The sequence below is a fragment of the Triturus cristatus genome, chromosome 8 (assembly GCF_964204655.1).
Source record: "Triturus cristatus chromosome 8, aTriCri1.1, whole genome shotgun sequence".
In the NCBI taxonomy this organism is placed as follows: domain Eukaryota; kingdom Metazoa; phylum Chordata; class Amphibia; order Caudata; family Salamandridae; genus Triturus; species Triturus cristatus.
Window position 1 is genome coordinate 1,118,242,224 of NC_140591.1, and position 26,809 is coordinate 1,118,269,032.

General features: G+C 46.3%; 1 protein-coding gene across 3 annotated transcripts in view; it reads left to right on the forward strand.

Annotated features, from left to right (window-relative positions):
* The window catches only part of SLC9D1 (solute carrier family 9 member D1), a 444,459-nt gene that overhangs the window by 398,540 nt on the left and 19,110 nt on the right, over window positions 1-26,809 (forward strand). For all 3 annotated transcript variants that reach the window (XM_085622704.1, XM_085622705.1, XM_085622703.1), the window contains exon 12: window positions 6,933-7,082. In XM_085622704.1, coding sequence (XP_085478830.1) covers window positions 6,933-7,082 — 150 coding nt within the window. The remainder of the gene's footprint in view (window positions 1-6,932; window positions 7,083-26,809) is intronic.

Consider the following 26,809-nt stretch of genomic DNA (forward strand, 5'->3'; position numbering starts at 1 on the left):
ACTTCTACTCGTCAGGAACAGGGACTGCTCTAGTAGACGGCATCCCTCGCAGGCCACCGCATCATCTTGCTAGCAACTTGGCTTGCCGCTGCAGTAGCACGGTAGGCACAGCTCGGTCTCCAGAACTCGGGGCTTCAGGGGTGTATGTATCGGGGGAATTTGGCAACGTGCCGTGGGTACCGTGTGTTAGAACGTCTCTAGACACTTTCCCGCTGAAGCACGCAGCAGATGAGCAACCTCCCTCTCTGAGTAGTTCTGCCTCCTGAGAGTTTCACTGATCTCTGCCGTATACAGATAGCACTTCCAAGTAAACAGCACCCTTGTGTTATTGGCATATGGAATAGCTGGGGTCCGTTCCGAGATTCACAGCGCTCATCATATGTGTGTCCTCCGAATTTAGGAAGAAGCGAAGAAGGACTCGTCTGTGATGTATTGCTACAAAAGTTAGTCGTGGAAACATAGGCTACCAGGGTTCGAGTCTCGAGGTCGCGTCCACAGCTGTGACTCGGGGCAAATTACTTAATCTCCCCGTGCTTCAATCTAAATGTAAATACGGTACTATGCAAAGCGCTCCAATACCTTTAAATCGAGTTCGCGCTATATAAACATGCACAATAAGAACCCTTCTGTTAGCGCAGGTTGCGAACCTCTTAGGGGGGTCGCGTCAATGACAAACAGCTTTATGCAGGTAGCCTGCTCACCAGGCGCAGTCCAGAGGTAGCATCTTTAATACGTGTCATGCGCAGAGAACTAATTATACGGCATGTTTAGCAGGGTAAGCAAGGGCAAGAGGGGATGCACTTTCTTTATCAGGTGCAAAGCCAATTCCGACCCCCGTGTCGCTGGCGGCGCGGGGGGCATGCAGCGGGCCGCGTGGTCCTGGGCAATGGATGCGCTGCCACTGAATGCGTGAATGTGTAATGTAAACACTGTACTAGGTAAAGCGCTTCAATGTCTTCTAGACTACTAGACTACCTCCTGCTCATGCATCGGCTGCAGCGAGATAGAGGTTGGCGGCCGCATCGATCTAGGGTTTGGGGGGTTTCGCGGGCAAGGTCTAAACCTTCCCCTGCCCAAGCGTCGCCGCAGCGAGTTTCAGTGTAGGCTAAAGCGCTCATTACACACTGTATCGATCGTGTGTCCGTCGGCCTTTTGCCCACGGGGCATACTTTTCAATGGCAGCGGCCCTCGCGAGCAAAGTAAATGGATGGGGGTGCGGCCGGCAAAGAAGCCGCACACCCTGCGCCGGGGGAGCCGTTAGGAGTTTAGCGTGGGTTCATGGCCCTAATACACCAGCACTGCAAGGATGGGAGCTGCCTGGGTCCCCGCGGATCGCGGGCGGTGCAACCCCCGTGGCGCTCCCTTGATACGGTTATCGCCCCCCCCCTCCCGCGGCTATGCTGCCGTTGAGGGCGGGAGGGGGGCATGCAGTGGGCTGCGTGCGGTAGGCATGGTGACCTGCAGAGGGAGGGTAGTCCGACGACTGCGAGCTGGATGCTGGTTTAAGGAAGCCAGGTTCCGCCCCTTGAGGTCGCGTCCGCATTATGCGATTACGGGCATTTCAGACCCCCGCACCTCAATGGTTAATTGGTACGAACCTTGTAAGCTCCCCGTGCTTAAATGTGTAATGTAAATAAGGTGCTCATGTAAAGCGCTCCAATACCTTTGGGTTGAGTTCGCGCTATATAATAATGCAATAGTACGATTCTCTTAAGCACCCCCTGCTTGAAGGTGTAATGTAATTACGGTGCTCATGTAAAGTCCTCCAATACCTTCCGGTCGAGTTCGCTCTATATAAATATGCAACATGTAATTGCTGGCTTCCTATAAGGCAGTTACATGACACAAGTACATGCATTGTTCACATTACGCGATTACAGGCATTACTAAACACCCCGCACCTCAATGGTTAATCGGGTGCGGTGCTCGTGTGAGTTGGCACGGGGATCGTGTTATATGGTACGAATCTCCTACGCTCCCCGTGCCGGCATGTGTAATGTAAATACGGTGCTCATATAAAGCGCTCCAATACCTTGGGCGGCGAGTTCGCGCTATACAAATATGCGGTACGTATTTGCTGGCTTCCTATAAGGCAGACACTTGATACAAGCGCAGGCATTGTTCACAAGATTTTGCTCCAATACCTTCGGGTCGAGTTCACGCTAGATAAATATGCAACATGTATTGGCTGGCTTCCTATAATGCAGACACTTGATTCGAGTGCATGTATTATTCACAAAAATTTGCTCGTACTCACATTTGCGCGCATTAGGTGATTACGGGGATTACGACACCCCCTGCACCCGAATGGGTTATTTGGTCGGTGCTCGTGTCCGGCGCTCTAATAATTTTGCGCGCTTTATGGTTTGAGCTAATCACTAATCCTCCGTGCCCGAATAGGTATGTAAATACGGGGCTCATGTACTGCACTCCAACACCTTCGGCCGGGTCACGCTGTGACTCTGGGCAGATAATTTAATATCCACGTGCCCGATGATGCATGTTTATACGGCGCTCATGAACTGCGCGCCTTTACCTTCGGATCGAGTTCGCGCTGTGGTTGTGACTCTGGGCAAATCACTGACCACCCCATGCCCAGATATGCATGCGTGCTGCTGGGCCTGGTCTATCTGGGCCCCCGAGGGTCGCGAATTTTGGCGGCTCATGATCCCACTTCCGTGCCCGATTATGTATGTAGACACGGGGCGTATGGACTGCGCTCCTTATACCGTTGGGCGGGTCGCGCTGTGACTCCGGGCAGATCACTTAATCTCCCCGTGCCCGATTATGTATGTAAATACGGTGCTCACGAAGTGCGCGCCAATACCTTCGGATCGAGTTCGCGCCGGGTTGTGACGCTGGGCAAATCAATGAATATCGCCGTGCCCGAATATGTATGCGAGCTGCTGGACATGGTATGCCTGGGTTCCCGAGGGTCGCGGACCTGGCGGCTCATGGTCTCACTCCCGTGCCCGAATATGTGTGTAAATATGGTGCTCATGCACAGCGCTGCTATACCTTTGGGTCGAGTTCGCGTGATATAAAAGTGCTATTTACAGCAAGGGTCGCGCAGTCCGATCACGTGGAAGTGACCACGTGTCCCTCGTCTCCAACCTTTTGCTGAAAGGGGGCTCGGGTCGTTGTCGTTGTTGTTGTAAAAGAGGTATGCTTAAGCCCGCAACTCTGCCCCGCCAACACGCTTATGTAGGCCGCCTTCAACGGTCACTCATAGTGGCACAGATATGGGGGAAATCACACATATCGGACTGTAACCTGGACACCCAGGTGGGTGCCTAGTCGGGAAGGGCAACGCAACTGAGGTAGAATGGTAGTTATTATCTACTGATAAGGGAAGCTTGGTTTAAGCCACTAGATGGGTGTAGATATGGGTGTAGCTCAGTGCCCCAATCGCATTGAATATGGGGACGCACTGACATAGCGGCGAAAGAATAAGGGATCTCCACATAGCGCCTCACTAGGGCCAAAATCACGGCACAAGGTTCCCGGCGTGCTTGACCAAGTGGCTGCGGGTGCGCCGCTCGCGAGCGGATTGCAACCACGGCCGGGGCAGCCTGTATATAGTTGAGATGACCCAACGGGCTCGGATTTATGCAGTGGTTTATATCCAGCTGAAGAAGTATACAGGGTTTCGTAGAACTGCCTGCGGTGGAAGCGCGCGCGTATACCAGTATCTAGTTTTGCGCAGTCTGGTTCTCTATGTACGTCTTGCCGTGATCAACTCTAGGTCGGTGGTCGTGTGTCACTTGGCCTACAGCTGGCACTGCAGTACCCCTGCCTCGGGGGTGACTGGACAGGGATTTGTCCCGTCACCCCTGTCTCAAATCCACCGATAGTTCACTGTTAAGTCGATTACTTACTAGACACCGGTCCGTCTCCCAGACCGCCTCATGGCGCCCGAATTAAATCTTCGACCATGTAGGTTGCAATTATTCAATACAACTTCTGTCTGGGCAATCAACCCGATCGGGTTGCAAGTGACCACTCAGTTGGTCATTGTTTCCCAGGCCCCCCGCCCCAGCATCCGTGCAGGTCAGTGGGAATAAGAGGGGCCTCTAGAGAGGGCAGGCTGTAAGCACAGCGCCCTTGGGGGTGTCAGGCAGAGAATATTCGCATGGGACTACCCGCATGCCACGTTACTTAGCTTAACGTTGGCCGACTGGCATCACGGTGCCCGCAGCACATGCCAGGGGCGAGCTTGCTATTCACTGAAGGGAAACACCTAGGCTAACTCACAAGCCTCGTCAAGCCATCGGCACCGGGGGTTGTAGGGGTAGTGTGATCTTGAAATGTACATTTAGAGCCCATGTGAGAGGACGCTCGACACCAGCCTGCAGCTCACTGAGCTGGGCACCATAACCAAAAGTTAGGCCTGCAGGAGGAGTAGCTGAAAGAACCATATAGAAATAGGTCCAGATGTACTTTGGGGGGCATTCCCCTGCAACCAAAGACAGATTTCGGGTTGCTTCAATGAAGACCTATCCACCCGCGCTTTAGCCAGGGCGGCTTGTGGGTGGTATAGTGTTATATAGCAAGGGTGCGGTCGTTCAAAAAGTTTGGTAAACACCACGTAGACTTGGGAAGCTTACCCTTCTCGCCTTAATAGCCAAAGAGGGCAGGCCCAGAATTGTGAAGATGTGTAACCTTCCTGCTGGGGGGCGAATAGTTTTTGGCACATCTTCGCAGGCCCAACGGGTCCTTTATTTCAGCAGACCCTATCCGATTGGGATGGCGTCTCGGGCTTTAGGGACATAGATGGGGCCATCTACAACACCAGGACCTATAGCTCACTGGTAAGTCTTGGGCCTGTGGATATAAGGGATCTCACAGGGTTTGAGTCCCTAGCGCTGTCACACTTTCATGAGGTGGCAGAATTTCAAACTCTTCTTTCTGCTAGGATGGTTCCCTTCCAGCTAGTTGCAGGAAGCCCTAGATAGGAGAGGTTGCAGGTAAGACTATAGCGGGTTGGTGGGGGGCCCTGGCTGCGACGGTGAGCCACCTCCAGGGCTGTGGCGGAGTTACAGGGCGATCTGGAAGCAGGCCGGTACAAAGGGTACCTCTGCGCGGCACCATGGGGGGTGCCCGAGCCAAAACCGAGGAGCCTCAGGGGAGGTCCCGGAAGCCGTGTCGGCGCCCCGCTAGTCCTGCGGGCGGTTGTGGGCCTGAACAACCGGGGGCTTGCTAAGCGACGCTCCGCCCCGATAGGGGGGCGTGAGTAGAAGTTACCAACGGCACGTGATCGTAGAAAGAATCACATGGGTGGCAGCATCAGCGGTTATCGCTCCCGCGCTGCCCGGCTCATCAGGCGGGCAGGCGACCCAGTTGGTTGCCTGCCCTTGGATCGCCCGTAAGATAACCCACCCATTACATATTCTAGAATTATGTAATAAACCTGCAGCATTGTTACCCAACACCAACTGTCTTGTGTGTGTCATTTGGGTAACCTACTATGGGGGAGGGGGGACAGCGGGGTGCCCCTGGGGGTACTATGCATATATATCTGCATGTAGAGTGCCTGTCCTAGTTATTTGCCAGTGGCTACGTGGGCATCGCTCCAAACGTTCACAAAGCAATACTTCCTGGACAGCCAGATCTGTCGAAATGGGCATTCGACTGTTCAGTCCTACAGGAATTTGTGGTTGGAGCCAGTTCACAGGTGCACCCCTGGGAGGTACTGCTTTTCTTTCTATTCAAAAGGTGAGGATTATGCAGTTAGAAGTTTCTATCAGAGGAGCAAGTTACTTGCCTTCTGGAACGCTCTTTCTGGTAGAGACTCTAACTGCAGATTTCTCACTTACCCTACCGTCCTTCCCTTTCTGTGGACTAGGCTGTTTTCCACATAAAAAAGGTCCCAAGTTAGATTTCTGGACGCTGGTCACAACTAATCTGTTTTTGGCTCCCTGTCTGTGGGCGCGGATGCGTCAGAAACAAATGGTTGTCAGTGTGCATGGATGGCACCTATATAGACCTGTGCACGTAATTTCGGGCACAAAATGACATTGACGCGTAGCTGCCTGCCCCATCTGCGGGTGCTTAGGGTTACTGCTGGCGATTTTGTGGATCCAGTATTATGCCTGGGAGAATATTGAAAAAGTAAGGAATCTGTTGCAGATAGTCTCTACCAGAAAGAGTGTTACCAAAGGTAAATAACTTTTTCTGCTCCCCTCACACCTCGTCCTTGCTCGTTGAACCTTCCTGTTTCATTCTTTTTTTCTCAGAGTTTGTTTTTTTATTTTTTGGAAGGGTTAACAGCTTCAGTTTTCTACTGTGCTGCTCGTTTTTCTTTAATACACTTTTTTTTTTACCTACAGCTCAGTGATTGTTTAAGAAAAAATGGCTGCTTCATCATTACACATACGCGTGGGTAGTGATGCACACATTCATGTCATCTCGCTATGCAAGCTTTTTTTTGTGCCAATTTTGTTTTGCATAATCAAACAAGCATTCTTCTTGCCGATGCGGAACCACATCTTCAAAAAAAAAAAGGCAAAGTCAAAAGGTTAGGTAGCGCCATTGAAAGGCGGGACTTATTGGCTTTGTCAATATTTGTTTACTATTGTCCTAGTAACTGTGTTGTTGGTTGTGAATGGCCTTATTCGTTGTTGATGTGAGATTCAAGTAGAGATTTGCAAACAAAATTTCTAGATCATTGGAGTGAGTGTCTTGCTACCTTTTTGTCTAAACTGTAAGTTGTACTAAACGTCTCTCACCGATTATTTTTAATAGTTATCACTGTAGGTGGTGCTGAGCTACACATGCTGGTCTTGAGTTATGTTGGGATTCTGATTATAGTTGTAAAGTCCTTATAGGATAACTTGCATGTGTTTACATTTGCATATTTATTTTCTAAGCTTGATAACACAGAAGAATTGCAAAAATATATTTGATAGCGACTAATATATTTTCTTTTTCAGTTTGTTTTGGCAGTAGTCGTTCTTACTGTATTTCTGCCAAAAAGTAGCCAGTACATCAAGTGGATCGTGTCTGCTGGGCTTGCCCAAGTCAGCGAGTTTTCCTTTGTCCTGGGAAGCAGAGCAAGAAGATTGGGAATCATCTCAAGAGAGGTGAGATACATTTGGACATTTAACTTCTTAGGTGTTTTTCACCACAATCCATAAAATAGTTAGACCTCCTTCTAAGTGCCTTGAAAAAGAAAGCTCTCCACATACATTCTGAAAGCACATTGACAATACATACCTACAACGGCAAAAAGAGGCAATACAAATTAGTTTTTTCACTGTAGAGTATTGGGTCAAAATACTCTTGAAACCTTCTAGCCTTTTTATAGCATCAACTTGATTCCATTGATTGAAGTCAAATTATTTTTTACACCTTAAACCCTGATGATGTGCGGTGGGTGAGTTGCACTGGTCTTCAACAATACCTGAAAAACTGATGGTTTCTGATATTTGGCAAGCTCTGTCTGAATTCTGTATTTATATATCTGGTGCACTTACGACAACTAAGACTTATTATTATGAAAAGGAAATTGACGTTTTAAGACAAGGCTCCCTCCAACGGCAATAGTTCTGTTTTTTAGAACTATAGTTCTCTGTCAAGAACTTTGAAGATAGTCACCGGTGAGGTCTGAAGCTGGTACTTGTGCCTTTAGCAGAGGTATATCTAGGGCAAAGTACCATAAGTCTTGGAGAGCTGGATACAGATTTTCCCGATAGGCATAACATGAATATAAACAAACTCCTTTACATATGCAGTGTTTATCCAGAAAACCTGCCATCAATCCGGGTGACCTGGACCTGTAGTGGACACCGTTACTCTAGGGCTACAGGTATAAGCCATAGTTTTACATTTTATTAAAGTATGCGTTATTCAGCGAATTGACATTTTGGGTTCTTATGTTCCTCCTGAACACCCCAGGTAACCTTTATCCTATGCCAGACAGCTTTTCCACAGGTAGATAACCAACATGCCACTTTAGGTTGCAGCTTTAGGTTTTACGTGTCTAACACACTCCAACCACCTTTTTCCCTGCCCTCACATCTAGCTTACTCCTACAGAAAATTCCAGACAGATAGATGGACTTAACGTTAGAATCAAGTTGATTTACGGATTTAGAACTATTGATTCCTGATATCTTTGAGCTGTTCTGTCTGCATGGTTTCTGCGTGCATATTCGTCTACTTGCACTTGCAAACACATTGTGAATTTGGTTGTTTGAGTGTACTACATTATTTCTTATGCATTCTTCGATGTTAAGCAATGTTTTTTTAAGGTGGAGTATGGATCAGTTTAGCTGATCCAAAGATATAGCTAAGTATTGGTGACATTTGTCTGAAAAGTGAGGCTTAAGGTCCATAATTGATTTCACAATTAAGTTAATTATACTGCCTGGGCAGAAGCCTAGGAGATTAGCAAACGTATCCTGACTCCTTTTAGCAGATTTGGCATGGGCAAAATCTAATGCTCTACTGAAACCCTTTCTAACATTTACAAAACCATGACCTGGCAGGTTCAGCAACATCTTCAAAGTCTCCTTTCGATCATCAAGAATGGATTGACATGTTGACGGCTGTGATGGGTCGGGCATTTACAGCTGTAAGTCCATGGCTATCCCACGATTGTCACCTCACATAGCAATTGTACTATGTCTGTACTCTCTGTGGAGCAAACACTAAACTAGAGCAAGACATAGAAATATCTTTCGATTGTCCTGAAGCTTCCTGCTACAAACTTTGTCAACAACCTTTGAGACTTCTGCTGTCATTGAACAGTGGACGTTTTCTCAGAACCTGAATGTATTCTATACTCATGTCCAGAGAGGAGAGAGGGGTGCCATAGGGCAACATCACTATGCCATTTATAACTTGGTTTTGTGCGAAACAATCTATAGAGATGTTTTTTGTTAATTTCTATTATTCTGATTTACATTTTTTAATTTGGCATTTGTCACCTGCCATTTGATAGTGCAAAGGAAGTTGTTAACATCTAGCCATGTTTAAAATTATTTACGTTGTTTTCGATTTGATAGGTAACGTTGTACCCCAGGAGTTGAAAACATTACTTGAAAGGAATAGAATGATTCTAAATGTGCCATTTGATTCATGCTTAGTGCACCTACCATAACACATTATAGTACAGTTTAGGAACTATGAATATCTTTTAGATTCTTTACCTTAAGACTCACTTATTGAATGTATTACTTCTGTTAGAGAGAGGCCATTGTGAAACGTATTTTGGAAGTAGCTTTTATTTCCATTTAATATTTTCTACAGTTGAGTAGTGATAAACTAGTCTTTTGTTAATCTTTATATGTAATTTATTGTAACTTGTTCAACTCTACTCTCAATCAAATCAAATAAACTTTATTCGGTTTCACAAAGATAAAACCATAAAAGTTGCATAAAATCCATATTACATTAAAACATGAATTCATTAAATAGCACACTTTATAAAATATGAAGTGAACCCATTGCACAACCTCCCATTTTAATCTATAACAAAAAAATACATAATACCATAAAAGCATCTCCCTTAGGTTGGTGTTACCCTTCAAGGATGAGCTGGCCCTCCTCGAGCTCTAAGTCCTTTGTGATTCATCAAGCAAATGGCTACTTATCCATGCAAGCCCTGATTTTCACAATGGATTTTAGGTAGCCAGCAATAAAAAATATACAATCCTCCTTCAGCAGTTGAAGATACAGAAGGGCGGGACGAGCCTTGGTAAAATTCATCCTGTTTAAAATAGGGACTAAAAAATACCTTCGAGGGATCACAAAAAAACTACAGAAAAGCATAAAATGTAGCAGATCCTGTGGAGACAGACCGTCGCAGCCACAAGGTGCCAACACTTGACCTCTACTGCACCCTTTTGGCCTGGCTAGCAGGAGGTGAAAAAGATTATTGCGAAACCTGGTCAATAAAAACCGCTCATGTGTAGATAAAGACCCCAAGAGATAAGGCTCGGTAGAAGGAGTTGTTTTGAGCGTCAAAAAAATGCGAACACTCAGTTTCCGTCGTTCCCGCTCATCCCTTTCCAGTTTCCTTAGAGTAAGGAAGGATTCCCTAATTAACTCCACATCCTTTTTTACAGTGGTTTCAGGATTAGAATCGAAGTCAGCACGCCCTAACCCTTCGAGGCTACTTTTAATATATTTAAGCCACGGTATTCGTGATACATTATTAAAGGACATACACTCTTTTAAAATCAGGTGTTTAAGAGTTAATGCCTGAGTCAACCAACACTTCAACCAAAACACAAGTGGACATAGTGCCAGGGTGTCACTTAAAAAGGGGACCCCCAGTTCCTCATGGGCCGCCAAGTTGGACAGACCACGCGGAACACACAAGAAGCGTTTCAGAAAATTATCCTCAGCCACCTGGAGAGAATCCTCAGCGATATGCCCCCATATTTTGCTTCCGTAACTAGCTATAGCCACACTTTTCGCTTGGTACACTTTCAGCAAAGCTGCAATTGGTCTCTTCCCTAGTTTAGAGGCCAAATTAAAAATTGCTGCGTTCATCCGGCCCAGGTCCTCCCTTTTCCTAAAAATGAGTGACCCCCATTTTATTTTATTTTCAAATAGGACCCCAAGGTAAGAGAAAACAAAAGTGCAGGGGACTTTAGCGGGGCCGACTGAATTGAAAACTATTTTGGGGTCGCGACCCCACCTGCATTATATAAGATTTCGAGTTATTGATTGATAGGTCCCGGTCCACAATAAAGTTGGAAAATGCATCTAGCAGGGATTGCAGACCTATAGCTGTCCTTGATAAAAGGACGGCGTCGTCCACATAAAGTAGGACAGGAAGACCACGCCGCCCTGCATTCGGGTAGTCTACCCCTGTAGCTCTTAAAGCTCTGTCATTAATGTAAAGATTAAACAAAAATGGGGCCAAGATACAGCCTTGCCGTACTCCCCTCTTTATCCCAAAGTCCCATGAGACGCGGAGGTCCTGGGAGAATCTAACATTGGCCTTGGTTGACTTAGGAAGGTCCTCTAAAAAGTTCTCAATGTTATTCTCTTCCCCCATTACCCTCATGGACTGCCACAGTTTAAGCTTATTCACGCAGTCAAATGCGGAGGACAAGTCCATGAAGGTAGACAGTACCTGGACGCCCAACTGTATATTTGATCGCCCAGGACGAAATCCAAACTGAACGTCAGACAAAATCTTACTCTCCTCCGCCCAGGTGGATAATCTTTCTAAAAGTACACAGCCCACAACCTTAACCATTGAGTCAAGAAGTGAGATTGGCCTATAGCAATGAGTGCTATTCCAATCACCCTTCTTGAAGATGGGGACTATAGTAGAGGTGGCCCAGGACTCAGGGCAACCGTTCGAAGCAGCTGCGTTAAACACAGCCACGAGGACCGGTGCCCAGAAAGATGGGTCAGACTTAAATAAATCCGGAGGAATACCGTCTGGTCCTGGAGCTTTGTTGCTGGTTAACCCTGCAATGCCAACCTCAACCTCTCCCTGTTCGAAAATCACTACAGAGGTGTTCATATCACGGCCTGGCTGTCCAATTTGCTCCATTGGGCTTTCAAATATTGATTTAAAATGGAGCACCCATTCCTCCTCAGTGATATGCGAATCTAGAGCCCCCCACTACTTCATATTCAAAGAGTGGTCTATTAGCGATGCTCCAAAACCTAGAGCTATTCCTGAGGGTACTTGACTCAATCAACTCCCTCCAAGCCTCCTCCTTCAAAACGCCCTTCCGTTTGGCCAATGTTGTTTTATATTTCTTGTGACACGCGCAAACCTGGGATTGGTTTCTGGGATTAGCTGACAGGGCTTCCCTCAGCTTTTTTGCAGCCTGGGAGGAAGAAGAATCAACCATCTGGGGGTAGAGGTCTCTACTCTGCGAGCCGGTGCGCTTAAAAGTTCACCAACTTTTGAGGGCGTGACCTGAGGCGTCAAGATGGCGGTCGCACTCTAAGAGTGCTCCTGGACCCCTCTGTCATTCACTTCGCATCCTTTCTCTTTGGCAACCATCCACCACTCCTACATGCCTGCCCTGAGTCCTGGGGTACGGGGCTGTCTCCAAAGCTGTTTGTTCCCCGTGCCGGAAGGGACACGATAGGGTTTGGCACTCGGGCTTTGCTGGAGGTTCTCGAGGTGTGGCCATCATATTGAAACGCACCCTTCCCTTTGTGCTTACACAAGTTATTCATGACTTGCAGGGCACGTTCGTGATCATTTGCGGTACACTGGGGGGCATTCCCCTTAACCTTATGTCCATGTACTCCACCCCCCCCCCCCCCGATGCTCACCACGACTCTAAAAAAAATCCACTACTCTGCTACCCACCCTCCCCCTGGGGTCCACTGTTATTGGGGGCGACTTTAACGCGGTCTCTACCCCGCTTCTCGACATGACAGGTCTTCCATCTACTTCCAGGCTTGTGCAAGCGAAGCAATTAACCCCTTCGCTGCTAGGCCTTTTCCCCCCCTGTGCTAAGCCTTTTTTGGGCTATTTGGGGTAGTGCGCGCTTAGGCCCCTGTAACTATTTGACCACATAAGGTATCCACGCCAAATTTGCATCCTTTTCTTCCAACATTATGGGGATTCTAAAGGTACCCAGGGTTAGTGGATTCCCCTGTTGGTGTCCCGGAAATTAGCCAAAATACAGCAATTTTGTTTTTTTGGGGGGGGGAATGGGAAAACGGGCTGCAAATGAAAGCGTCTGGGTTTTTCTCTGCAAATTGTGTCAAAAAAGGGTTTGTGAGGCTGAAATCACAGTTTTCACAGGTTTTAGGGAATGACAGACTTTTGTCAGAAAACCAAAATCTTTTACACAGTTTTGGCATTTTTCTGGGACATAGCCTTTTTTTGCTAATTTTTGTGCTTTCAACCTTTTTCCAGTTAATGGTAGAAATGGGTGTGAAAGCAATAATGGATCCTAGAAAGCTATACATTTTAGAAAAGTAGATACAATTCTGAATTCAGCAAGGGGTCATTTGTGTAGATCCATCAAGGTTTCTTTATAGAAACTAACAGTTAAATATAGGAAAAATTGAAAATTAGTTGAAAAAAACTGCTTTTTGTGTCAACGTTTTTACCTGTAACTTCTTCTAATTATGACAGCTCTTTGAAAGCAATATACCGTTACATCCGCTGGACCTTCCTGGTTGTGGGGATATATAGGACTTGTAGGTTCACCAAGAACCCGACGAACTCAGAGTCAAAAACTGAGCAGCAATTTGCAATGCTTTTTTATTATGTTCCGGGTATATAGCAATTATTGTGGGAAAATGTATACATGGAAAAATCGGTATGAAAGACACCTATGTATTTCTGAAATGGGAACAAATTATAGAGTTTAGAAAAAGTGCATATTTGCAAATTTTCGAATTTGGGAATACTCATACTAGCATGAGAATTATCTGTCATTTTTCAAAATGACTTCTTTTTTACACAATGTCTTTCATTTGGAAGGCAGAAATGCATCAAAATCAATAGGTAATAACAGTTGCTTTACAAAACTGAATTACCCTAAGTCTCCCGATAAAAATGGTACCTCACTTGTGTGGGTAGGCATAGTGCCCACGACAGGAAATGGCTCAAAACCCAACGTGAACACACCACATTTTCACAATGAAAATTGACCCTTTTTTTGCGAAGTGTCTAGCTGTAGTTTTTGAAAACTAGCTCTGCCGGCACCTAGGGATACATAGCAAACCTATACATTTTTGAAAACTAGACACCCAGGGGAATCCAGGATGGGGTGACTTAGCTGCCTCCCACCAGGTTCTGTTACCCAGAATCCCTTGCAAACCTAAAAAACTGTCAAAAAATCCACATTTTCCCTACATTTCTGTGGTGGAAAGTTCTGGAATCTGGGCGGATCAACAATTTTCCACCCACCCCGTGTTCTCCAAAGTCTTACGAGAAAAATGGTACCTCACTTGTGTGGGTCAGCCTAGGGCCCGCGACAGGAAACGGCGCAAAACGCAACATGGTCACACCTCAATTTCGCAGTGAAAAATTACCCTTTTTTGGCAAAGTGCCTAGCTGTAGTTTTTGAACCCTAGCTCTGCGGGCACCTTGGGAAACCTAGCAAACATATACATTTTTGAAAACTAGACACTCAGGGGAATCCAGGATGGGGTGACTTGACTGCCTCCCTCCAGGGTCTGTTACCCAGAATCCCTTGCAAACCTAAAAAATTGGCCAAAAAAAACACATTTTCCCCACATTTCTGTGGTGGAAAGTTCTGGAATCTGCGTGGATCCACAATTTTCCACCCACCCCGCGTTCCCCAAAGTCTTACGAAAAAAATGGTACTTCACTTGTTGTGCGGGTCGGCTTAGTGCCCGTGACAGGAAACAGCGCAAAACGCAACGTGGTCACACCTCAATTTCACAGTGAAAAATGACCCTCTTTTGGCAAAGTGCCTAGCTGCAGTTTTTGAACCCTAGCTCTGCAGGCACCTAGGGAAACCTACCAAACTCACACATTTCTGAAAACTAGACACCCGGGGGCTTCCAGGGAGGTATGGCTTGCATGGATCCCCCAACTTTTCCTTACCCAGAATCCCCTGCAAACCTCAATTTTAGCTGAAGAAATCACTTTTTTCACACATTTTTGTGTGGGAAAGTTGTGGCATCACCAGGCTCACTCAAATTTCCCACCACCCAGCGTTCCCCCAGGTCTCCCGGTAAAAATGGTGCCTCACTTGTGTGGGAGGCCCAAGTACCCGCGACAGGCAAGGACCCAAAACGTAGTGAGGCGACATCAAAATTGCCTATCTCAAAACCACCTGGTTTTGCAAGGGGGGTCACCTGGGTTTTTGGCCCCGTGCTCGGCGACCATCAGGGAAACCTACCAAACCCACACATTTCTGAAAACTAGACACCCGGGGGCTTCCAGGGAGGTATGGCTTGCGTGGATCCCCCAACGTTTCCTTACCAAGAATCCCCTGAAAACCTCAATTTTAGCTGAACATATCACTTTTTTCACACATTTTTGTGTGGGAAAGTTGTGGCATCACCAGGTTCACTCAAATTTCCCACCACCCAGTGTTCCCCCAGGTTTCCTGGTAAAAACGGTGCCTCACTTGTGTGGGAAGCCCAAGTACCCGCGACAGACAAGGGCCCAAAACGGGCATGCCAATTCCCCCACCCTAATTAAAATTTGCCCAAAAAATCCCTGGCGTCTAGTGGGCTTTTTACCCCCGGGGGGGCAGATTGGGGGCTACTGCCCCATATGCCCCCCAGAGGGGGCAGAAAGACTAATTTTGTGCCGGGGGGGCATCGGCATGCCCGTTTTGGGCAGCCCCCACCCCTAATAAAGTACTTATTATAGAATCCCTGGTGTCTAGTGGGCTTTCTACCCCCCCTGGGGGGGCAGATTGGGGGCTACTGCCCCCATCTACCCCCCCGGGGGGGCAGAAAGGCTAATCCTGTGCCTGGGGGGGGCATCGGCATGCCCGCTTTGGGCAGCCCCCACCCCTAATAAAAAACGTATTAGGTATTCCCTGGTGTCTAGTGGGCTTTCTACCCCCCCCTCCCCCCCCCCCCCCCCCCCCGGGGAGCAGAAAGACTGATGGTGCCAAAATAATTTATGGGGGGAGCAAATGCCCTTGCTCAAGAGGCCGCTCCCCCCTCTCTGGTGCCTAGTGGGTGGATCCCTGCTTGGGGCTTCTCCCCTTTCCAACGATACCTCTCCTGAGTTTCTACGTGCTCAGGGGGCTGAGATAGCCCCCTGAGCACGTAGGAACTGAAATGAGCCTCTTGGCTCATTTCAGTTTCAGTTTCACTGAAATGACGTCGGCGCAACGTGCGCGACGATCGTCATTTCAGGGAAACCAGGGTGGGACCTCGGGAGTCCAGCTCGTCATGAGTATCGTAGGGGTTAACAAACTAGGCTGAATCCCTGGGCGTTTGCGATGCATGGCGAATCTGGCACCCACACGCTAAACTGTTCACGCACACCTCTGCCGCACACCACACCCAGGCGCGTATAGACGCAATTTTCATTTCGTCTGTGGACTACACCACGATCCAAGATGTCCAAATACTGAGAGGTATCTCCGACTATTCCCCGCTGCTCCTTAGTATGGGGGCTCCTCCCCCTTATTCATGCCCAGTGTGGCGGTTGAACGTGTGGTTCCTTCAGGACAAGGAATTCAAGAAGGCGGTGGTAACGGAACTGAAGCAATACTTCATCACGAACCCTGTGGGAGGTGGGTAAGGCCACTATTCGTGGATTTGCCAAAGGCCACGTCCAACGTCAGCGGCAGGCCCAACTGCTGCAGATCACTTCACTGAAGGCACAGGCACTACGCCTTGAGCAATCCCCCCTCCGCTGATGGCGACGCAGCTCATGAGCGGTGCCTCACGAGCATTCAAGCTGAAATCAAACAGCTCTTGTTGGAGGCCACCAAGCTCCTGTGGAGATTGTCCGTGGCCAGAGTTTACGGCTGGGGTGATAAAAACGGCACAATCCTTCATAGGCTCGCCACGTACCCAAGAGCGAATCGTATTATCCCAGAAATACTGGATCAGGAGAGGGTGACACAACGGTCCCCGGCAGCTATGGCCAGCGCATTTGCTGCCTTCTACTGTCAACTCTATGCCAAACAAATGCCGGCACGATCACTCTGCGAGCTGAAGGACGCTTCTGCTCAAGCCGATCTTGACCGCCCGATCTCCCACGATGAGATCGAGGCTATTGCTTACACCTCGTCCGGTAAGACTCCTGGCCCGGACGGCCTCCCCCAGGAATACTACGCAGCATACCGTGAGGCCCTCGTGCCTTGCCTCTGACCTGTATGCCAAGGCCTTGGAGAAAGGTTCCTTCCCGCCCGAGACGGACATGGCCACCATCGTGGTCCTGCTGAAGTCACAACCGCCATCTCCCCACTTTTCTTGGAGAAAGGTTCCTTCCCGCCCGAGACGGATATGGCCACCATCGAGGTTCTCCTGAAGTCACAACTGCCATCTCCCCACTGTGCGGACTATCCTCCCATCCCCCTCATTCATGCAGATGTTAAATTGTAGGCCGCAATTTTTGCCCAACGGCTGAAGCCCTACCTTACCACGTTGGTCCACCCGGACCAATGTGGATTCATGCCCCAGCGAAGCACCAGACATTGTCTCTGGCGGCTGCACCTGGCCCTGGCTCACCGCCAGGTGCTTTTCCCTTACTTGGCACTCCTGCTCATTGATTTTGAGAAGGCGTTCGACTCCGTGGACTCGACATACCTAGATGATGTGCCAACTGCAATGGGTTTCGGCCCTCGCTTCTGTCAGCTGGTTGGGGTTCTGTACACCCGGCCTCAAGTGCGCATCTTGATCAATGGGGTTCTCTCCGATGCCTTCCCCATTCAAAGGGGAACGAGACAGGGATGCCCCCTCTCTTCCCTTCCCTTCTCTTCACCTTGGCGACCTTGATTCGGTCTGAAAGTCTCGTTAGAGGATGGGAATGGCCCAACTCTGCAGTGAGTCAAAAGTTGAAATATCACGCACACCAGTTCTTTCTCTGGATATTGTTAGATCTTAACAGGTAGTGGCGTGCTGCAAGAGGAGCGACCCCTGAACCAAGGTCGGTAAATAATGATAGTTGCACTGCCCCATCAGGGGTGGTGTCCCTCTGTGCGCACAGCACTGTGGGGTAACTAAGTTACCAAGTCTTCTCAAACGAAAGTTGATACAAAGTTCATTTATTCATAATGACAATTTTTGCTGTGTTAAAGATTTCATATGTTGTGTCAACAACGGTACCCACGGATATCCTCAATGCATTTCGGGTGGAAACCCTTCATCAGGAGGAATCCTATAACAAAAATAGGAGATAATGTAGCATGTCCCCTCAGGGGATTCAATGATTGAAATACAAAAGAGAATCATAGACTTTAAAACTAAAGCCATAAACCAATGAGTATGTGACATATTCCATCCAAATTACCAAATACTAAAAAAGTGCACAATAAAACGTAAAGAAACTCAATTATGAAGAATCACCAAAACTGTTGTAGTTACATCCAAAATAACGGCTGTTTTAAGTTTCACGTGTGTAGAATGTGCGCCAAAGTAAAACATGGTAACGGCTATTCAAAGAAAGTGCGCAATAGAGAGTAAAGAAACGTGATAGTAACAAGTCACCAAACGTGTGAGGTTGTGTCCAAACTAAACACTGTATTGTATTCGACGCATGTAGAGAGTGCGTCGTGATGAAACGCAGTAACGGCAACAATGAGTGAGATAAAACCAAGCACCAAGATCAGAGAGGTTGATTAATTGGGGAAGTTACCTCGGTTCGTTAGTTGAACGGGCATCTCCAAAATGCTCCGATCCGGAAGGAAGTTTGCTGTGAGTGTAACCGTGTTTAAGTATGGGAAACAAATAGTCAACAGAAAAAGAGGACTCGTAGTATAGCGGCCATCTTCAAGAAGAAAAATGGGCTTAAAGTTGTAACGATGTCAAATCGTAAGTGTGATGCACATAAATAAAAAATAAATCGAAGGAAAAACGTGTACTTTTTACGGATAACGTGAGATTAGTTAGGTGTAACATAACTACATGTGAATTCAGTTTCTGGTATTCAATGTTGGTTGGAAGGAAGTTGTGTCGGGAACAATAAAGTTATGAAAATTCAAAAAAATCAACAAAAAATCCAGAGATATAATAAGGAAGAAATAGCTGAACGTATAGGGAGGAATAGGTTGAAAAAACAAGAATGTTTGGAAAAACGAAGAAAAGGTAGGAAAGGATCAAATTAATTAGCTTTGGAAGCATTACAAAATTAATTAGCTCTGAAAGCATTACAAAATTAATAAATTTAAAAATAAAGTAGAGATGTTTATACATTCACGTAGGCATCAATACAAAGTCAAATGAAGCAACTGAGTTCGAGGCGGTCATTCAGTCCAAGGGGTACCATGGAGTTCATTTTGTATATCCAAGAGGTTTCTCTTTGGATCAGAATTTTTCTGTTGTCACATCCTTCTCTTAATGGAACTGACTCACACACTAGGAAGCGTAATTGACTGACATTGTGTTTGTGTTCATTGAAGTGTACTGCTACTGTGGATTTTGGATTGTTATTGCGAATATTACTTTTGTGTTCATTTAGTCGAGTTTTCATCTTTCTTTCAGTCTTGCCGATATACGGCAGGCCGCATGGACACTTCAACATGTAAACAACGTTTTTGGAATCGCAGGTCGCTGAAACAAAGAGTTTGATGTTGTGGCCCTTGGTTGGATGCTGTATGTTGTTGCCTTTGATAATGTTGTTACAGTTACCACAGTTGTGGCAGGGTATGGTACCCTTATATTCGGAAAGGCGCTGTGAGGAGTGTGTTGGTTTTAATAACTCCATGAAGTTCTTGCTCCTTTCATAGGCGAACAATGGTTGATCTGAAAAAATATGATTAAAATCAGATTCCGTTTGTAATAGAGGCCAATGCCTAAGGATGGATTTCCTAATGTTGAAACTTTCAGTTGAAAATTTTGTGACCATAACCATTCTCGGTGGTGATTCAGAAGATGTTGGTTGTTTATCCAGTAATGATCTCCTTTGTTTGTTTAGCGATTTTTCAATGGCCTTTTCAAAGATTTGTGATGGATAGCCTCGCTCAACAAAGCGTCGTTCCATGTCCAAGGTTTGCTGGGTTAGTTGTTGTGGTTCAGAGATGATTCGTTTTATCCTGAGAATTTGTGAGTATGGTAGGTGACGTTTAAGTGATGGCTGATGGAAGCTGAGATAGTGTAACAAGTTGTTTCTGTCTGTATCCTTCCTGTAAAGTGTAGTTTGGATGTGTTGATCAACAATGTACATGGAAACATCTAAAAAATTTATGTGTGTATCGCTGATATGGAAAGTAAATTTCAATCTGTCGTTGATGGTATTAAGATTCTCAATCGCTTCCGTCAATGTGGTCTTAGAACCTCTCCAAATTAAAAAAATGTCGTCGATGTAACGAACATACAGTAACAAATGATTCTCCCAGGGTGTAGTGTGCAAAATGTGGTCCAACTCAAACTTATGCATGAACAGGTTGGCGTAGCAAGGGGCTGCGCAATTGCCCATGGAAGTTCCGTTCAATTGAAGAAAAAATTGGTTGTTATGGCAAAAATAACTGTGATAAAGTGTAAAGTGTAAAAGCTCCATTAAGAAGACTTGCAAATCATAAGGAGTCTGTGATTGTAAAAGAAAATGTTCCGTGGCCTCTAACCCCATATCATGGGGGATTGAGGTATAAAGGGAAGTCACATCTATCGTGCAGAAGTACATGTCAGTTTCCCATGGAATGTTGAAATTAAGAAGAATGTTAAAAAAATCTGTAGTGTCTTTTACAAAGGTAGACATGGACTGCACAAGAGGTTGAAGGTGCCTGTCTAGGTATTTGCCAACAGGTTCATGGAGCGAGCCTCTAGTTGAAACAATGGGCCGCATGGGAGGATCCAGTAAGTTCTTTTGTATCTTGGGTAACATCCGTAAAGATGGGCTTCTGGGAAATTTAGAAATTAAGAATTTCTTTTCTGTGTCACCAATGGTGCCCGATAGGACTGCTTTATCCACCAGGTTCTGTAGTGTTTTCAAAATGGCCAATGTGGGATTGTGATCAAGTTTAGAATAGGTATTCAAATCTAGCACATGTTCATCGAGTTTTCGAGTGTAATGTACGGTATCCATAGCGACAAGTGCGCCGCCTTTGTCAGCATCGAGGAAGATAATGTTGGGATTGTCAGCCAGTTGTTTGAGCAAAGCTTTATCCTTGGATGTAATGTTCGGATGTCTGGGTTTGCGATGTTTAAAAACTGACTGGAGATCTTGCTTAACCAAAGTCTCAAAAGTATCGAGAATCTTGTGACTCACTGGGGCTACGAAGGTACTCTTGGATGTAAGGCCTTTAAGTGTGTTTTCTGTTCTATTCATGGGTTCAGTAAGAACATTATCAAAAAAATGTCTAAGTCTGAGTTTCCGCATGAATTTATGAAGGCTTACTTCTGCTTCCATGAGTTTGCTTGAGTAAGTTGGAACAAATGATGACCCCTTTTGTAACAAGCATAGTTGCGATTTGTTAAGAGTGGTTGTAGAAATGTTGATGACCAAGTTATCACTGTCATTTAACGCTGACTCCTTGTGGTTCTGTTGAAGTGTCCATGCGGCCTGCCGTATATCGGCAAGACTGAAAGAAAGATGAAAACTCGACTAAATGAACACAAAAGTAATATTCGCAATAACAATCCAAAATCCACAGTAGCAGTACACTTCAATGAACACAAACACAATGTCAGTCAATTACGCTTCCTAGTGTGTGAGTCAGTTCCATTAAGAGAAGGATGTGACAACAGAAAAATTCTGATCCAAAGAGAAACCTCTTGGATATACAAAATGAACTCCATGGTACCCCTTGGACTGAATGACCGCCTCGAACTCAGTTGCTTCATTTGACTTTGTATTGATGCCTACGTGAATGTATAAACATCTCTACTTTATTTTTAAATTTATTAATTTTGTAATGCTTTCAGAGCTAATTAATTTTGTAATGCTTCCAAAGCTAATTAATTTGATCCTTTCCTACCTTTTCTTCGTTTTTCCAAACATTCTTGTTTTTTCAACCTATTCCTCCCTATACGTTCAGCTATTTCTTCCTTATTATATCTCTGGATTTTTTGTTGATTTTTTTGAATTTTCATAACTTTATTGTTCCCGACACAACTTCCTTTCAACCAACATTGAATACCAGAAACTGAATTCACATGTAGTTATGTTACACCTAACTAATCTCACGTTATCCGTAAAAAGTACACGTTTTTCCTTCGATTTATTTTTTATTTATGTGCATCACACTTACGATTTGACATCGTTACAACTTTAAGCCCATTTTTCTTCTTGAAGATGGCCGCTATACTACGAGTCCTCTTTTTCTGTTGACTATTTGTTTCCCATACTTAAACACGGTTACACTCACAGCAAACTTCCTTCCGGATCGGCGCATTTTGGAGATGCCCGTTCAACTAACGAACCGAGGTAACTTCCCCAATTAATCAACCTCTCTGATCTTGGTGCTTGGTTTTATCTCACTCATTGTTGCCGTTACTGCGTTTCATCACGACGCACTCTCTACATGCGTCGAATACAATACAGTGTTTAGTTTGGACACAACCTCACACGTTTGGTGACTTGTTACTATCACGTTTCTTTACTCTCTATTGCGCACTTTCTATGAATAGCCGTTACCATGTTTTACTTTGGCGCACATTCTACACACGTGAAACTTAAAACAGCCGTTATTTTGGATGTAACTACAACAGTGTTGGTGATTCTTAATAATTGAGTTTCTTTACGTTTTATTGTGCACTTTTTTAGTATTTGGTAATTTGGATGGAATATGTCACATACTCATTGGTTTATGGCTTTAGTTTTAAAGTCTATGATTCTCTTTTGTATTTCAATCATTGAATCCCCTGAGGGGACATGCTACATTATCTCCTATTTTTGTTATAGGATTCCTCCTGATGAAGAGTTTCCACCCGAAATGCATTGAGGATATCCGTGGGTACCGTTGTTGACACAACATATGAAATCTTTAACACAGCAAAAATTGTCATTATGAATAAATGAACTTTGTATCAACTTTCGTTTGAGAAGACTTGGTAACTTAGTTACCCCACAGTGCTGTGCGCACAGAGGGACACCACCCCTGATGGGGCAGTGCAACTCTGCAGTGGACAAGATCGTTCTTTACGCGGACGATGTCCTGCTCTTTTTAACCGAACCCGCCAAATCAGGTCCTCGTTGTCTCCAGATCCTGCGCACTTTCGGGCAAACTTCCGGCCTCCGCATGAATTCTAAAAAGTCGCTCCTGGTCCCGCTCCATCTCTCCAGAGAATGCTACGACTGGCAGTCCACAATACCACTTCGGCGTCAATCTTTTAAGTATCTTGGGATCTGGGTTGCTCTCCTCCCAGAATTGGGATGGTCCCTTAATGTCACCCTGCTTGTGAAGAAAGCTAAGGCGGATCTCCACAGATGGCAGATGCTACCCCTGAACCCCTTGGGGGGTGGGGGGGGGGTCGCCTTGTTTAAAATGATGATTCTTCCCAGATTTCTATACGTCCTCCAAAACACTCCCTTCTGCTTTCCACGCGCGTGGTTTCGGGAGCTAGACACTATGGCTACTAAATTCCTCTGTGGGGGAGGGAGGGCCCGACTGGCGTTAAACACCTGCCAGATTCCATCATTCAACGGGGGCATGGGGATGACACATTTATACCTATACTATTTGGCGACTCGTCTGTTGATTATACATGACTTGTTCAAAGGGGGCTGGTCTGACTCTGCTTATAGGCTTGAACTCAGGAAGCTTGGCCTGCCCAAAATCCAGTCCCTAATGTAGGGGGAATCCATCCCATCCACCTTGCCCGACGTCACGCGCTCCGCGCTCTTAGCCTGGAGGGCTGCTCTGCGACATACTCAGTGGACACACAAACTCACCCAACACACGCCTCTATGGCATGGTACATGGCTCAGGGAGGTCAGCGCACTACAGGGGTTCCGAACGTGGGATCTTATAGGGATCTCTCAACTCGGTGATGTGTGGGCGAGCGGCCACATGCGCTCTTTTAAAGACCTCCAGTCCAGATACTGCCTGCACACATCACAATTTTATAAATATCTGCAACTGCGACACGCCCCCCACGTACACATACTGGACTATATCAGGATCCCTGAATACAGTCCCCCCCGAGGCACAGACAATGCTAGGCGACTTGGGGAGGGGGGTTATTTCCCGCATCTACTGGACACTGGTCAACAACACCCTGACCTCATTAGACCGACTCAGGGGCCAATGGGAGGAGTGGGTCGGTCCTTTGGACGAGGAGGACTGACGTGATGCCATTATGTCACCCAAGATCGTCACCACATCCGCTAAACTCCGCTTGATCCAATTATACTATCTGCATACAGCCTACTTAACCCCGAAGCGCTTATATCGAGCCGGCCTCTCTCCATCCGCCTCGTGTACGAGATGCGGTCAGGATCCGGCTGACTTCTTCCACTTGGTGTGGGCATTGCCCCGACTAGCTCAGTTCTGGGGTGAGATCGAAAGCGAACTGACCGAGGTCCTGGGGTGGGAGGTTCCTCGCGATCCACGTCATTCCCTTCTCAGGATTACAGATGGGCTAGACGGGTCCAGAAACGAGAAATTACTTTACAATACAGCCATGGTTGTGGCCAAGCGGGATATAGCCGCTTCCTGGAAGCTTCCTATACCACCAAGTTCTGAGAGGTGGCGAAAGGGGGTGGATTGGTGCGCGGCACAAGAAAAACCCATGTATGAAGCATGGGGGTGTCCTAAGAAATACCGGAGGGTATGGGGCAAATGGCTGGGTGCCGTGGAGTAACCTGAACTTTATACATGATGTTTGTATTTACTGCAGCATGGTGGGAGTTAACGGCAATGTCTTCGCTCTTTCAATTGTCTTGTTTTACTATTGGTGCTATCCAATGTCGTATTGCTGGTGCTTGTTCTCTGAAAAAAACAATAAAAGTGTTTATCAAAAAAAAAAGTTCACCAACTTTAGTGGAGATGAATTTATAGGCACTGATAACTTCGTCAGGGGAAGTACCTGGAGAGGTACACAGCGCTAACTCGGAAGCACAGGATTCTCTTACTGCACAATAAAAATCATCTGGAGAGATCTGGGACCATTTAAGCTGTCGTGTACCCTTAATTGCCACACTGCTAATTTGCGCTAAAAACGGACCACACATTTGGACACAGAGCGGGTTATGGTCACTGTAGACACTTTCCACAAAATAAAGTTTGTAAAGAAGATGAGATTAAAATGCAATCTATAAAAAAAAACACTACCTCTCCCTTTAAAGGTGGGGATGGGAGATGTACTATGCGGATCGGATAAGGACATCAGGGACATCAAATCGAGTTCATTTTGTAAATTATTTAATAATTCACCCTGAGCAAGATGTTCAAAGTGAGGCCCCCTCATCCGAGGGCAGCCTAACACAGGTTGTCCTTGGGTCTCCACAGGGGTGGATGTTAAAATCACCAAGAACCAGGTTATGTAGAATAGAACCATAGGACTGCCTTATAAATGAACCCAGGACTGTAATATTAAAGGCACCTGAAGGGCATGCCACGGAATTGTAAAAATTAATGAGACCCAATCTAGTAGCCCCCCTTTTTAGTATCAATGCCAGTATTCCTGGGCTTGGAGACGGCACAACCTGAATCTGGCAGACAACAAGTAACAAGGCCACCCTTAGATCTTCCACCCACCAAAGTGGAGGCTGGCGCAAAATAAGCCTTATAACCTTCCAAAAACAAGTCACAATCCACCAACCACGTTTCCTGTAAACAAATCACTGGGAATTGATTCACAAATTGCAACCAAATTGGATCGTGAAACTTGTTAGCCAGGCCCGCAATGTTCCATGATAGGATATTATTAGCAGACACACAAGAGTCCCCCTCAACTACCACTGGAGAGTGCTGCCTATTGGAATCAAGTTTGATACCAGAAAGTGAAGGGCTCCTGAGTCAGTCACACTCCTCCAACCCTGCTAATGGGGAGAATCTATTAATTAACTCCAGCGTGGGAGGGGCAATATACTGACAGCCTGGCAAAGATGTTGCGTGAACCGCGGGTGTAGGCAGTTGCGCAAGTGCAGGCTTTAATCTTTGTGGCCACCCACCTCGGGGAGCTTCCATAGAAACGTTCCTATAAATATCCCCTAGGGAGTCGGGTTTATAAAAAAAGCCTAATGGTAAGACTCTAACAACAGATCCAGACTTGAGAAAGGCGGGGTATGTGTCCCCGAACAGTATCCTACCAGCAAGATGAGGATTATCAAAGTTGATAATAACACAATCTCCCGTGCCCATTTTACAAGAGCTGCCAATCCAACTAACTCTACGGACCATAATGATATTTTTAGCCACCCGTTTACCCAAATCGGAGTTATTTGAAAGCCAGTGGAGTACTTTGGTTTTTAACTGCCCATAATCCTCGTTGAGTACACAAGGGGTGAATTCAGGCGGTAAGTCAGTTACTGGTAAACTCAATAGCTGGGCCTCTCTACTAACCAACCATCCGGCCCTTAGACAGTGACTTTCATCCGTGGCTCTAGCATGTACATATCCCTTCTCTCGCTTGCGTCTTTATTCTTTGCTCCAAGCCACCCCCCCCCCCGTGCTACAGACTTTTTCTGTGGATGATTTTGTGGCTGGTCCAAGATGGTATTCGTCAGGTTTGTCCGCACACCGGAGTCCCGTACAATTCTCTGAACCAAGTCGACACTTGGCTCTCCTGTTAGGGGCGGTACGTCATTAATATTCCGGGATACTATGGTTTTCTCGATCCGAGTCAGCCTCTCAAGGATAGGACCCAGTTTCAAGTCCAGCAAGCTGGTCATCACTGCATGGAAAGCTTCCAGTGCCCCGGGAAGATCCAAGGTAGGGATAGTGGTAGGGTGTACTGTGGCGGATGACGGGGGTTTAGAGACCAAGTTGAGTTTCGGTTTCTTTGCTTTACCCCCAGTAGATTGAACTTTCCTTTTAGAGTCAACTCCCGACCGTAAGTTCCCTTTAGCTGCCGGATTTACATCTTCACTTACATCTTCGCTTCTACAGGCTGGGGAAGTTCAATCGGCTTACTGTTCATATGAACGGCATTTCCCTGTGTAGAAATAGTAATTACCCCCCTTGTTGCATATTATAGTGACAGGCTAGAGAGGCATTGGCGTTTGCTTAGAATGGGCAATTAACACACTGGTTGCCCCAGCGCCGATCTGCGAGTCCACAAGAATCTCAGAGCTGCTGGACAGGCTCAAGAGTTCGTCGTCACCC